This window comes from Saccoglossus kowalevskii, chromosome 5 (assembly GCF_978046115.1).
Source record: "Saccoglossus kowalevskii chromosome 5, keSacKowa6.1, whole genome shotgun sequence".
NCBI lineage: Eukaryota > Metazoa > Hemichordata > Enteropneusta > Harrimaniidae > Saccoglossus > Saccoglossus kowalevskii.
In genome coordinates, this window is record NC_140645.1 from 35980009 (window position 1) to 35996152 (window position 16144).

Genomic DNA, 16144 nt, shown 5'->3' on the forward strand with positions numbered 1-16144 from the left:
GGAGGTAGTGTGTGGAGAAGGCAATACACACCCTTACCTGTGTGTATGAAGAAGGAAATACACACCCTTACCTGTGTGTATGGAGAAGGCAATACACCCTTACCTGTGTGTATGGAAGTAGTGTATGAAGAAGGCAATACACCCTTACCTGTGTGTATGGAGGTAGTGTATGGGGAAGGCAATACACCCTTACCTGTGTGTATGGAGGTAGTGTATGGGGAAGGCAATACACCCTTACCTGTGTGTATGGAGGTAGTGTATGGGGAAGGCAATACACCCTTACCTGTGTGTATGGAGGTAGTGTATGGGGAAGGCAATACACCCTTACCTGTGTGTATGGAGGTAGTGTATGGGGAAGGCAATATATCCTTACCTGTGTGTGTGCAGGTAGTGTATGAAGAAGGCAATACACCCTTACCTGTGTGTATGGAGGTAGTGTGTGGAGAAGGCAATACACACCCTTACCTGTGTGTATGAAGAAGGAAATACACACCCTTACCTGTGTGTATGGAGAAGGCAATACACCCTTACCTGTGTGTATGGAAGTAGTGTATGAAGAAGGCAATACACCCTTACCTGTGTGTATGGAGGTAGTGTATGGGGAAGGCAATACACCCTTACCTGTGTGTATGGAGGTAGTGTATGGGGAAGGCAATACACCCTTACCTGTGTGTATGGAGGTAGTGTATGGGGAAGGCAATACACCCTTACCTGTGTGTATGGAGGTAGTGTATGGGGAAGGCAATACACCCTTACCTGTGTGTATGGAGGTAGTGTATGGGGAAGGCAATATATCCTTACCTGTGTGTGTGCAGGTAGTGTATGAAGAAGGCAATACACCCTTACCTGTGTGTATGGAGGTAGTGTGTGGAGAAGGCAATACACCCTTACCTGTGTGTATGGATGTAGTGTATGGAGAAGGCAATACACCCTTACCTGTATGTATGGAAGTAGTATATGGAGAAGGCAATACACCCTTACCTGTGTGTATGGAGGTTGTGTATGGAGAAGGCAATACACCCTTACCTGTGTGTATGGAAGTAGTGTATGAAGAAGGCAATACACCCTTACCTGTGTGTATGGAGGTAGTGTATGGGGAAGGCAATACACCCTTACCTGTGTGTATAGAGGTTGTGTATGAAGAAGGCAATACACCCTTACCTGTGTGTATGGAGGTTGTGTATGAAGAAGGCAATACACCATTACCTGTGTGTATGGAGGTAGTGTATGGGGAAGGCAATACACACCCTTACCTGTGTGTATGAAAAAGGCAATACACCATTACCTGTGTGTATGGAGGTAGTGTATGGGGAAGGCAACACACCCTTACCTGTGTGTATGGAGGTAGTGTATGGGGAAGGCAATACACCCTTACCTGTGTGTATGGAGGTAGTGTATGAAGAAGGCAATACACCCTTACCTGTGTGTATGGGGAAGGCAATACACCATTACCTGTGTGTATGGAGGTAGTGTATGGAGAAGGCAATACACCCTTACCTGTGTGTATGGAGGTAGTGTATGGAGAAGGCAATACACCCTTACATGTGTGTATGGAGGTAGTGTATGGGGAAGGCAATACACCCTTACCTGTGTGTATGGAGGTAGTGTGTGGAGAAGGCAATACACACCCTTACCTGTGTGTATGAAGAAGGCAATACTCCCTTACCTGTGTGTATGGAGGTAGTGTATGAAGAAAGCAATACACCCTTACCTGTGTGTGTGGAGGTAGTGTATGAAGAAGGCAATACACCCTTACCTGTGTGTATGGAGGTAGTGTGTGGAGAAGGCAATACACACCCTTACCTGTGTGTATGAAGAAGGAAATACACCATTACCTGTGTGTATGGAGAAGGCAATACACCCTTACCTGTGCATCTATCATATATGATATCATCATAATAGAATCAGTTTCCATGTCAGGAAATTTCAATGGTAACTTTGTAGTCTCAATATCAAATGCCATGACAACAGGATCCTATAACAAGAACATCAGTGTAAGTATACAATCAAAACGAATAAAAAAAGCATTACAATGATATACAAGTAGAAAGATATAACATGTTGTCTACTTACAGGCCTGTCTAATAAGTCATCTCTCTGGTTAATTTCTGGTGGCAGAGTTCCCCTTCCTTTAACGCTATACCAATGTCCCTAGAAACATAATTAACACTATCATTAACAATTAATATTAACTTCAATGATGTTATGTCAATAAATTATTATTTTATAGATATACTATAATATTACATTTTCCGAGTATATAAAATTACAACCATATCGATAACCATTTAAATAAATTATGTCTATTCTGACATGGTATGGCACTCGCCACATGTATTTTACTATCTATGGCTACTCTGACATGGTTTAGCACTCACCACATGTATTTTACAATCTATGGCTATTCTGACATGGTATGGCACTCACCACATGTATTTTACAATCTATGGCTACTCTGACATGGTTTAGCACTCACCACATGTATTTTACCATCTATAGCTTCTCTGACATGGTATGGCACTCACCACATGTGTTTTATAATCTATGGCTATGCTGACATGGTATGGCACTCACCACATGTATTTTACCATCTATGGCTACTCTGACAGCACAGTACTCACCACATGTATTTTACCATCTATGGCTACTCTGACATAGTATGGCACTCACCACATGTACTTTACCATCTATGGCTACTCTGACATGGCACAGTACTCACATGTATTTTACCATCTATGGCTACTCTGACATGGCACAGTACTCACATGTATTTTACCATCTATGGCTACTCTGACATGGTATGGCACTCACCACATGTATTTTACCATCTATGGCTACTCTGACATGGCACAGTACTCACCACATGTATTTTACAATCTATGGCTACTCTGACATTGTATGGCACTCACCACATGTATTTTACCATCTATGGCTACTTTGACATGGTATGGCACTCACCACATGTATTTTACCATCTATGGCTACTCTGACATGGTATGGCACTCACCACATGTATTTTACCTTCTATGGCTACTCTGACATGGTATGGCACTCACCACATGTATTTTACCATCTATGGCTACTTTGACATGGTATAGTACTCACCACATGTATTTTACAATCTATGGCTACTTTGACATGGTATAGTACTCACCACATGTATTTTACCATCTATGGCTACTCTGACATGGTATGGAACATCATATTCTCTTATATCTATTATGTTGTCCAGCTGATCTGATAACTTCTTAGACGCTGTGCTAGAGGTTTCCGCTTGACCAGACAACTGACTGTAAATAAATGTACAAACATACAAAAAAATTATAAAAAAATCTATTAAAGTCTGTTTGAATATGGAATCCTGATTTCTGAGGTGTGAATTACATCTTTGAATCAACACAGAATTTTTTGTAAAATATGTGACCATTACTAGTATTCCATGTCAAGAAAAACATTTTTTACCTGGTTAGCAAAGATGTATAGCTATCTGAAGACTTTTCTCTTTCTTTGTTCTTCCGAACAACTGGCATCAAATCACGTTTTACTTTATTCAGATCAGAGACAGTTAAAAATGACAACTTCAGGTAATTCCTTTTCAAACCAACTAAATGATTATGCTGAAAAAAAAGAGAAATCAAATTGGAATTAACATTTCCAACATTTTGTGGATTCAATGTAATGAATTTTTATCAAATAAGAAAACATGAAATACAATAAAACATGGTCAAAATTCATTAAAGTAAATAACAGATGTGGAATACTCAGACAAAACAAGATCAAATCTATAAAAAATAAAACATCGCAGTGATAACAGTGTTGCTTTTTATTGGACCTCGTTTCCTGCCTAAATCTGGACCTCGTCTCTTGCCTAAAACTGGACACTGTTTCCAGCCTAAAACTGGAATCTCGTTTCCTGCCTAAAACTGGACCACATTTCCTGCCTAAAACTGGACACTGTTTCCAGCCTAAAACTGGACACTGTTTCCAGCCTAAAACTGGACCACATTTCCTGGCTAAAACTGGGGACTGTTTCCAACCTAAAACTGGACACTGTTTCCAGCCTAAAACTGGACACTGTTTCCAGCCTAAAACTGGACACTGTTTCCAGCCTAAAACTGGACACTGTTTCCAGCCTAAAACTGGACACTGTTTCCAGCCTAAAACTGGAATCTCGTTTCCTGCCTAAAACTGGAACACATTTCCTGCCTAAAACTGGACACTGTTTCCAGCCTAAAACTGGACCACATTTCCTGCCTAAAACTGGACACTGTTTCCAGCCTAAAACTGGAATCTCGTTTCCTGCCTAAAACTGGAACACATTTCCTGCCTAAAACTGGACACTGTTTCCAGCCTAAAACTGGACCACATTTCCTGCCTATAACTGGACCACATTTCCTGCCTAAAACTGGACCACATTTCCTGCCTAAAACTGGACCACATTTCCTGCCTAAAACTGGACACTGTTTCCAACCTAAAACTGGACACTGTTTCCAACCTAAAACTGGACACTGTTTCCAGCCTAAAACTGGACAGTTTCCAGCCTAAAACTGGACACTATTTCCAACCTAAAACTGTACCTTGTTTTCCAGCCTAAAACTGGACACTGTTTCCAGCCTAAAACTGGACCACATTTCCTGCCTAAAACTGGACCACATTTCCTGCCTAAAACTGGACACTGTTTCCAACCTAAAACTGGACACTGTTTCCAGCCTAAAACTGGACACTGTTTCCAGCCTAAAACTGGACACTGTTTCCAGCCTAAAACTGGACACTGTTTCCAGCCTAAAACTGGACACTATTTCAAACCTAAAACTGTACCTTGTTTCCAGCCTAAAACTGGACACTATTTCCAACCTAAAACTGTACCTTGTTTCCAGCCTAAAACTGGACACTGTTTCCAACCTAAAACTGGACACTGTTTCCAGCCTAAAACTGGACACTGTTTCCAGCCTAAAACTGGACACTGTTTCCAGCCTAAAACTGGACACTGTTTCCAGCCTAAAACTGGACACTGTTTCCAGCCTAAAACTGGACACTGTTTCCAGCCTAAAACTGTACCTTGTTTCCAGCCTAAAACCGGACACTATTGTTTCAACCTAAAACTGTACCTTGTTTCCAGCCTAAAACTGGACACTGTTTCCAGCCTAAAACTGGACACTGTTTCCAACCTAAAACTGGACAGTTTCCAGCCTAAAACTGGACACTGTTTCCAGCCTAAAACTGGACAGTTTCCAGCCTAAAACTGGACACTGTTTCCAGCCTAAAACTGGACACTGTTTCCAGCCTAAAACTGGACACTGTTTCCAGCCTAAAACTGGACACTATTTCCAACCTAAAACTGTACCTTGTTTTCCAGCCTATAACTGGACCTTGTTTTCCAGCCTAAAACTGGACCTCGTTTCTTGTCTAAACACCAACTCATACAATTGCACTCACCAAATCTAGATCTTCTTTTGGCATTGTTTCAAGAGTAGACAAGACACCTTGATATTTACGTGTCAAGAATGCAGACACTTCTCTTTCAGTATTTTTCTTAGTTGCAACATAGAAATATGGCTTATAGGGTAGAGAGACCTGGAAGCAAAGACAAGTTTGTAAATTCATGTACATCATGCCAAATTAACTCATTGAATGCCATCATTTTGCATTTTGTATGTACTTTTCTAGCAATTTTGTTAATTTTGGATCCATTAGATGTAATTTTCCATCAACTACAGGTCTTGATTCAAATTGTTGGTAGGTTTACTTCTGTAAATGATGACAAAAGTTAACTTTGACATTCAAAAGGTTGAGGTAAGTCCTGCGACAAGGACGGTTTACCAAACAAAACTTTAATGCCCAGTTTTTTCCGATGGTCAACGTTAGTGCCAAATAATAAATTACACTCATGTGACAGACATGATACAAAGATGAGGCAGTTTATTTGTGTGATTCCTCCCTTTATTCTGCCCATGACATCCATAATGCATTTCTAGCATGGCAATGATGATTAGTCATTTTGAATCAGATTCTGAAACAGATGCTTGTACAAATGCGTAAGGTTTAAAAAGGTTAGCCCAATCAGGTTAGCAATATGGCTCCAAAAACAGCATTCATTGAAAACAAAAATCAATCAGCCATTTTGATTCAAATCTGGGGGGAAAATGATGTGCATCAAGGACCCATTATGTTCAAATGACATACCAAGTTTGAATGAAATTTGTCACATGCATGACTGAGATCTAGTTCCAGAATGGCAAAAATACTTCATTTCTTAGCAATGAAATGATCACCATTTGGCTATCTTGAATTGCAACAAATATGTATATGATGCATGACATGTGTGTGAAAGTTTGAATAAAATTGGCCTAGGCATTCTGAGATACAGATGTGAACAGTTACATGGATGGAGTTAGAATACGGACTATTATGACAAGACATGTGACATGTACTATTATCAAATAAGGCAAGACATGTGACACATGTACTATTATCAAATAATAACACCTACTTTGAATTTACTGCCATCATCTTGAATAAAATAATAATCAACAGCACTAATCAAACGACGGTCATCGTCTAAAATCTCAGTCTGTAATCAATAATAATGCATAATAAGTTACACAATCTGACTTGTCATATAAGGTTTACCTATAGACATCAGTTAACAGTAGAGATCAATTATATGAGGTCAATTAGATGAGGTCATTTAGCAAAGGTTAAATAGTGCAGGTCAGATAGTGGAGATCACTTAGCAAAGGTTGTATAAGTACGTGTTTTAGCTGGCCGCTATGTGAACTAATTATCGCCAGTGTCTCTTCCATATCTTCCAATCACAAAAGAAATTCCCTAGTTAAAACTTGATAACATATCACTTTGTACTCAGTTTGTACGCACAACAGTCAAAGTCATCTTTGCTCATATACATGACCTATATGTCATGCATGCGTGGTGCGATGACCACCGCCCTTTAATTAGTGCAGGTCAGTCAGTGGAGGTCAGTTAGCATAGGTAAAGTAGCTGAGGTCAGTTAGTGGAGGTCAGTTAGCAAACTTATTCAAGATTGATACTTACTGGATGCATATTTATCAGCCATCCTAATTTCTCTATTGGTTCTTTATATCTATCAAATCCAAACCGACTGTCCATCTCATCATTCGCCAATGAACGCTGTAAACGAGCCTCAGAAGAATCTTCTGATCTAACAATAGAGTAGCACAGTAATTATGATTCAGTAAATGATACATGTGTATCTTTGTATGTTACTAAATATAGAACCAATTAAAATCAAAGAAAGCTTAGAAAGAACTCCTGTGTGCTAAAGGTATTGGAGGCATGAAATACAAATAAGGTATACTGTATTTATTATATTAGATGCATACAATGTATCTTCAATACCCATGAAGCAAAAATTGTATTTATTGCATGCAAAATCATTGAAATATGTTTATTTTGAGCACAGACTTGCCTTTGTTGTTTGATCATACATTTTGTACATGTATGTGCTTCTAATAAAGCAAGTACAGTATTTAAAATTGGAACTGCAAGCAATGATTAGGGTGGTTCCAAGTGGATATGGTATAATAATATAAGGTTATTACAGGATACCGAAAAGTAAGCACGAAGACAGAACAGCAGGAGTATTGGCCAAAGCGCATAGGAGGTTGATGTGACCGCGTACTGTCCGAATGCATACTTTTTGGTATCCTCATTATAACTTTATTATTATAATACATCGTTTTTTTAAAGTTTGGAGCAAGATAACACAATGTAACTGAAAAAAATTGACACATACAATCTGGATAACACTTCAACAGTTGCCAAAGGCAATTTTAATTTAAATTTCATTTCATTTGGCAACAAATTATTCCACAACCAATGGCTGAGCTCAATCACAAACAAAGTTGTATTGTAAGACAAATTGTTTGAATGTTTTGACAATGTTAAATAATACGTGTACTGTAGTAAATGCAACAGATATACATGCATGTGCCTTCAGTAGTTCCATAGATTCAGTTATGATTGATCTTTTAGCATTTTTGTGTGCCATCAAGCCACTGAATCACATGCAGAATTCTCTGTTCGGTAATCGAAAATAGAGACGAACAATCTTGCTCAATTTTGTTAATTTTGAGTCCTGGCTCTTCTGGGTCTTGATTTGCAATTAAGGTAGCAAGAGGGGAAACAAGTGTAATAATTCATTGTGATTAGGACTTTCCCCGCCCATTATTATTCTTGTGAACCTTCTAAAAAAAAGCGTTTTACGTGGGATTGGCCGTTTCTTGTTGTTCGTTCTACACATGTACGAGTTTGATTTTTTCAATGCTGCTTTATAAGATTCGTGTTCTCCCCAGGCCTTTAAAGCACTGCAGGCCAGCGTCGCTTTCGTTTCCCTCGCAATCCTTTAAATCCTGTCCGCAATGCATATTGTATTGTATACAAGTGTCAGTCTCATCTTGCACAACTTTAAAACAATAACATGTATTGATCGAAAGGTAATCCCGGCTTTGTCAGCCTTACAAAAACAGTGATAAAATGGAAGTCTACAAGAAGTTACCAAGCCTTTCAAGGGTGCGGTGCGGAGCCTGCAAATCCAAAAACAAATACTTGTGTAGTAATAATTTGCCCATAGCACGTAACAACAACAATGTTACAAACAAGTCTTACAAATCACAGAGCAGCGCACGTCACGATTATCTATCCTAATTTGCTGCACTACGGTTAATCTCAGTTTTTACTACTCCATTGCCAGTGACACTAATTACCAAAAATAAACAAGCAGCCTATCGGCTGAGATAGCTCCGCTGTTAGCAATGCACATTTCAATTAAAGAACTGAAGACATCATTAGAAAATGAACAATATGAATAGTATCAAAGCAATCGGACTTACAGTTTTTAACAAGAAGTCGAAAATATCACTTTTTACCAAAAATTACAAAAATATTCACAAAAATAAATTAATTAGAGAATTGAAGATATCATCATAAAATGAACAAATCTGAGAGAGATCCACATGTAGTACCTATATATTTAATATCAAAGCAATCGGACTTGCGGTTTTTAACAAGAAGTCGAAAATATCACTTTTTACCAAAAATTACAAAAATATTCACAAAAATAAATTAGTTAGAGAATTGAAGATATCATCATAAAATGAACAAATCTGAGAGAGTTCCACATGTAGTACCTATATATGTAATATCAAAGCAATCGGACTTACAGTTTTCAACAAGAAGTCGAAAATATCACTTTTTACCAAAAATGACAAAAATATTCACCAAAATTAGAGAACTGAAGATATCATCACAAAATGAACAAATCTGAGAAAGATCTACATGTAGTATCTATATATGTAATATCAAAGCAATTGAACTATTGATTTTTAACAAGAAGTCGAAAATATCACTTTTTACCAAAAATGACAAAAATATTTACCAAAATTAGAGAATTGAAGATATCATCACGAAATGAAAAAATCTGAGAGAGGTCCACATGTAGTACCTATATATGTTGTATCAAAGCAATTGGACTTGCGGTTTTTAACAAGAAGTCGAAAATATCACTTTTTACCAAAAATGACAAAAATATTCACCAAAATTAGAGAATTAAAGATATCATTACAAAATGAACAAATCTGAGAGAGGTCCACATGTAGTATCTATATATGTAATATCAAAGTAATTGCACTTGCGGTTTTTAACAAGAAGTCGAAAATATCACTTTTTACCAAAAATGACAAAAATATTCACCAAAATTAGAGAATTGAAGATATCAACATGAAATGAACAAACCTAAGAGAGGTCTACCCAAGGTACATATACACCAAGTATCAAAGCATTCAGGCTTGTAGTTTTCAAGAAGAAGTCGAAAAAGTAAAACATTGACACGGACGACGACGACGGACAATCACTCATATGATAAGCTCCACTCGACAAAGTCGACAGCGGAGCTAAAAAAAACCAGGTGAAATTAAGAAAACTTTAAATAAATCAAAAAATTATTCAACTGCAGATGAGACGGCCGATGAAAAAACAAACCCTGACCTTTAAAAATACCTCATTCATAGTGCGTCATTACCGAGGAACGCCACCCTAAGGCGACGTAACGCATGTAGTGACATCACAACCGATGCATGCTGGCTTACAACAGAGATTTTGATTGAGGTAACAAAGATGGCGGCGCAGAGTGCATGTTTTTCCCGCGATGTTTAATTAAAAACATCGTTGGCGATTTTGATGTAATTTCTAAAATAATCATCAATTAACCGTTTTAATTAACAAAACATTTTAAATTTGTGTATTTTGTCACCAAAAAGTCAGATACTGTAAAGGATTAATTATTCACTGGGTTTTAATTTAGCTTATTTCGCTGACTGGAAAAATGCGCTAAATTAAAACACAGTGAATATGTAAAGTTTAGCATGGAACACATTATCTGAATGATGAAACCGTGAATTTTAAACCCACTGAATATGCCTGAAATGGTAAATCAGTGAAATTTAAACCCAGTGAAAATTAGTCATTTTACAGTAGCAATGATCGCAACAGCAGCTGACAATGTTACGATGATCATATCGCTACGCATGAGGTATAAGGTCAATAAAAAATCACAGACTTTAGTTTTGAAATTATTGATTTATTAATTTCATCATATTTTGATAACTCACAATCTCACAGACTTTTAACCATTTTAACTAAAACATGAGCACTAAACTGACTGTACTTGTACACAAAATAATGATGCAACAGTTATCCTCCATGGATAACAATATATTTTCTGACTGGCTATAAGTATTTCTATTTTTTGTTTGCTGCCATATACACACATAAAATACAATGAAGTAAAATGATATATTTTTTTATTTATTTATTAACACTTACTCACTCCCCGGAGACTGTCGCAATGGTTACAGATATTAGTAAAAGTATACAGAATTAATACACTAATAAGGAATAAAAAAAAAAAAAAATAAACTAATCTACAAAAACAGAATATTAATGAAGAAAAAAAAAAATAATAAAACAACTCCTTCAATTCTATAATATAAAAGATATAAAAAATATTTCTTCTTTATTGTAGTTATTGTATCACAATGCATGTTTAATGCCAAATTAAAATTAAATTAACCCAAATAAGTTTATAAAAAGTCACCTGCACACACCTATTGATACATACCTTTCCCCGATCACAGTAAATTTGGTTTCCGTACTTCACGCAATATGTAATTTTCAATCAAGTGCAGCAGCCAAAATAGCCTTGTTTCTCGGTTACCAGGGTTCTCCCCAGAAAAAATGCATAGCGCCGGGGCTAATTTGCATAATAATTTGCATATCATTTACATATCTTTCCTTCATTGATTAACAGAACTTATTTACAATTATGAATATTAGTGAGCTCAGTCACAGGGCAAATATTTTTTTTAATGGAATCAACACATTATTTTTCACAATTTAGAAGAGTTTGAAACATTCTCGAAATACAAATGCTACAGACTAAAAACAAACACAAATACATTATTGTTGCAATTTAATTGTTTTGTAAAACGTTGAAGGAAACGCATTCAAAACGTTAAGCCAGATTTATGTTCACGAATCTCATAATTTTATTCACTCCAAAAACAGTCTCCTTCAAAAAATCGATCACGTAATTAATTGACGTATTGTTGTAATTTATTATTCGTACCATCAACTTCTAAAACGTTTACAATTACAGTAATGAGCGAACAAATAAGGCTTCAAAACAATCATCAAAGTTACTACGTGACATAACTTACTTGGCCATGTTATACACCAGTTATAGCAATAATTCCTCAACAAATTTTACTTCTTTTTTTTTTTGATATGAAATGTAAGTAAAATCCGACTTATTTTTATCGGGAGCGATTATTTTTGATCACTTGATCGCTTTGGTAAAAAAAAACAGACCCGCCATGATGTTTGTGAAACATTAGCATGTGTCCTTTGACCCAATGGGTCAAGAATTCCATTAACCAATCAAAATGCCGCATGGTAATGCCGGTAGAACCCGAAGTTTTCCGAAGGGTAGTGATCATAAAAATTACATTGCGGAAGTAAAGCGATGTAGTAGCACGATGTGTTGGCATCGATTTCAATTGAAAACTGCATGACAGCTTTCGAAAGAGGTGATTTGCAATTTTTAAAAGGTAAATTAGGCCTTGAAAGAAGAGTTTTTACATGATTCGTAATGATAACAGTTCAAATGTATTTTACCAAATCACGCAATAAACACGTTGTTTTTTCTTGAGTAGCGTGAACTGATCGTGAACTCCGATTTGACCATGTTATATCGAGGTGGAATTGAATTGATTTCAATCTAAAGACTGTGTCTATCGCAGAAAGTATTTACTTACAAACAAAGAGGTGCTAATTCCACAAATTTGACTAGCCGCTAAGTATCGTGCGACTAGGTCTATATTGTTTATAAATTATAATCCACGACTGGCAGGATGCATGTCGGTCGGTACGTAATTATACCAACAATCAGACAATAGTCCTCGTCGGAAGCATTTCCGTGGTGGTCACTAATTTTGAGTGACGATCGGGGCCGACCGGTGTGGCGAACAAAGCTTTTTCACATCTGATATTGGCATGTCAAATATGAAATCAAGCGCCGAGGTGGGAACACATAGCGCCGAGGTCCCAAGTGAAGCGCCGAGATTCACAGGTATAGCGCCGCGGACCTCGGCGCTAAAAAGCCCTGGGGAGAACCCTGGTCACTAACGGGTCGCAAGTTCAAATTACCACGGCTCATTTAAATATGTTAATGAGGGTTCGGCGACCACACTGAATGTTTGTTGGGGAAACTAATTATTATGTAAATAACATTATGCAAATTAGATGTATTGTCATGCAAATTTGTCATGATACTTGACATGGGTGAAACACTGAATCATTCAGATTATATTTCACAATATTGTTTTTTGAAGGAATGATCTTTAATTAATGTTTTACTTATTTTCTTAGTTCACATATTAATTCAATAAACTGTTTTTGACTAATTCTTCACACTCAACAACCTGACGTTCCACATCCACACCATTTAAAATTTAAATTTGAATAAAAAGTACGCAATTCTCATCAATCTCCTTGTTGCATAATGTCAAGTGTCTCCTCGCAATTTAGCCGGTTTAGTAATCAGTGTTCATGTAGAAAATATATGGAATTTGTTATTATTGATTACTTTATCGGTATGTTAATCAATATATCCCTTGTACAATCCAGGATTCAATCTTAAACTTCACACTATGTTTGAATTTGATAGGAAACACTGTATTTGTTGTTGACCAATCACAGAGCTTTATTTTGTATCCAACTACCCTCCTTGGCACTTGTTTCCGATAAAATTCTAACTGTTTATTTTTTGTCACTATTGTGTCCACCACACCCTCCCCCCGCTCATTCCAACGAGAAGTACATACAACCCCTCGTCGTCAACAAGTCTACTTATTTGTCAAGTTTTTTATGGATTCAGTAATCAGTGTGAACTTCTATTTTTACCAGAATTAAATTGTAAGATGATAATTTTGAGGTGTCAACTCTCACTGCATGTTCCGGCACGAACGACGGAAGCGTTCGTCCAAGTATTGTTTATTTGTAATGGACTTACTTATACTTCGATGTACCTCCCTTTCCTGACGAATCATTTCGATCACTCTTGTATCTACCACTGTTCTGTAGCACCATTTTGTCAAGTTGGTCGATGCAGTTCTATCAAATTTGATAACTTTTGGCAAGCACTTCCGCATTCACGATCGCCCGTCAACCATTTTGTTTTTTGGCGGGGAATATCCACGTGACATGCGCAGATGAGATTTTTCCCGAAGGCACCCGAAGTAATAATTTGATAGTCCGAAGCTTTTCCGAGACGTGATTTGATAGATTCGTGCCACCGATCTGTATATTTGCGATGGTATCACCTCATATTACACGAAATGAAAAAGAGGAAACAACGATTGCAAAATATTATCTGATTCAGACTTTATTCTGTCTGTTATTTCCAAACACTGTTTGGGCTTATAAAATGTACGAACGTCTGAAAGTGTTCTATCATAATGGAGCATTATTCATCACAAGTGTGTGGAAGATTTTTTGTTATAACAACACAGTTTAAACAGTTATCAAATAATAAAGAAAGAAATTAAGGAACACACAGCCCCAAAATCTAGAAAATTTTGCAATCGATGTTTTACATTTTTACAATGTAATACTACTGGGAAAAATGGTTGAAAACTCAGCGAGGCAAAGTACCAACACAAGTGAAGCAAATTATCTTCTACTGCATTACACACACATTCGTTATCACTGTTTTAAATTAAGTAAAATGATGATTTTTTTTAATACAAATCTGAGAGTGCAAATACATAAATCTAGCACAAAAAATAATCCAACAAACAGAAATATTTCTATCTCAGGCTGCCTCGGAAAACACACCATACTCGTGCCGAGGCCAAAACACGCCATACTCGAGCCGAGGCCAAAACACGCCATACTCGAGTCGAGGCCAAAACACGCCATACTCGAGTCGAAGCCAAAACATGCCATACTTGTGCCGAGGCCAAAACATGCCATACTAGTGCCGAGGCCAAAACATGCCATACTTGTGCCAAGACCAAAACACGCCATACTCGAGTCGAGGCCAAAACACGCCATACTAGTGCCGAGGCCAAAACATGCCATGCTTGTGCCAAGACCAAAACACGCCATACTCGAGTCGAGGCCAAAACACGCCATACTAGTGCCGAGGCCAAAACACGCCATACTAGTGCCGAGGCCAAAACATGCCATACTAGTGCCGAGGCTAAACACGTCATTGTACATAGAGCTGTTCTAACTAAATTGAGCATTATTGCTCAAAATCTTAAAATTGAAACAAGCATATATGTACATTGAACGGGGCAACCAAATCGAGAATGAATTTCATGCTGAATTGTGGTTTTTACAACAACTTCAGAGCGGAATTTCGTCAATGTGTTGAAACGAAGACAACAATATTTTTATTATTAATATTATTATTAATATTATTAAAACTACTAGTGCCGGTGCCAAACACCCAATACGAGGGCCGGGCCAATTTTGCAGGATTGGAGAGACGTTAGTAACTGCGCTCTCACCGACGATGTGTGGTGTTTTCGTTTTAGTGAGACAGTCACTGAGGGCGCAGTAACCAACTACAATCAGGCAACTTGACTCAATGAACCCGAATGAATGCAAAATGATTTTTTTTTACCAAATAAAGATTTTCAGTACTTGGATTAGACGTTCTAAACATCGGAAAGCTTTTGATTGACTTTGCATTTTTAAGGTAATTATATGAATTATTAAAGGATCAACGAGTACAAACTGAGACGTTACTAAGCTTTAATTAGGTATTTTTAGGTGATTGGAAGGTATCAAAGAAGTCACCGGCGGTAATTAGTGCAAGTCGCGCCCGGGTCAAACCTCATACTTGTGATTTCCATTAGAAGAGCGCATTGGATTGTGGGAAAATCAATGTTTATCAACACAAATGTCGCACATGCGCAGCGTGACGACCACCACCCTTTAAGTATGTTACTGTGGTATGTAACCGGGGTAAGATAGCACACCGAAAGGTCAGTAATGTGAATCACAGGCTGTATGAATATTAATATTGGGAGAGGTACACGAGTACGTACCAACGAACTTGCCAATAGAGGGGGTAAGCCAGACTAGTTTCTATGAGAGAAAGAGATTTTAGTTTTCTAAAGTTATGCTCGTAAATAGCGAGAAGCTATAGAAACCATGTCTGAATATCTTCAGTAGCGGTTTGAGGAGGTGTAGTTTGAAACCATGTATGCTTATCCTTGCCAACGGTTCAAGAGGCTATTGCTTGAAACCATGGCAGGCGCCCTCAACAATAACAGTAAGTTTCAGTTGTCTTGCAAGAAAAATAAAACGTACTTCATTTCACATATTGTAATATCAAGCATAGAGGGCGTACATTCTTTCGAGTGGTTATATTCAAAGAGAAATACCGTTTTCGAAAAGAGACAATGGTGGAGGTGTCGTCGTTCTATTTTGTCCTACAAGTCGACCCCTAACATCCCATCCCATCTACCAGTGAAAGAAATCAAATGCAAATATACATCTTTTTTGTAAAATTGTATATTTACCGACAGAAAATGCG

The 16144-nt window shown here is 37.4% G+C and overlaps 1 protein-coding gene across 1 annotated transcript in view; it reads right to left on the bottom strand.

The window, feature by feature from the left end:
• Positions 1 to 13839, bottom strand: part of LOC100367259 (DNA polymerase epsilon catalytic subunit A-like) — a 74952-nt gene extending 61113 nt beyond the window's left edge. The window contains exons 1-8 of the mRNA XM_085499371.1: positions 13607 to 13839; positions 7054 to 7180; positions 6491 to 6571; positions 5437 to 5574; positions 3463 to 3617; positions 3155 to 3290; positions 2074 to 2151; positions 1868 to 1975 (exon numbers count right to left, since the gene is read on the bottom strand). Coding sequence (XP_085355497.1) covers positions 1868 to 1975; positions 2074 to 2151; positions 3155 to 3290; positions 3463 to 3617; positions 5437 to 5574; positions 6491 to 6571; positions 7054 to 7180; positions 13607 to 13683 — 900 coding nt within the window. The 5' untranslated portion in view covers positions 13684 to 13839. The remainder of the gene's footprint in view (positions 1 to 1867; positions 1976 to 2073; positions 2152 to 3154; positions 3291 to 3462; positions 3618 to 5436; positions 5575 to 6490; positions 6572 to 7053; positions 7181 to 13606) is intronic.
• Positions 13840 to 16144: the final 2305 nt, after the last annotated feature.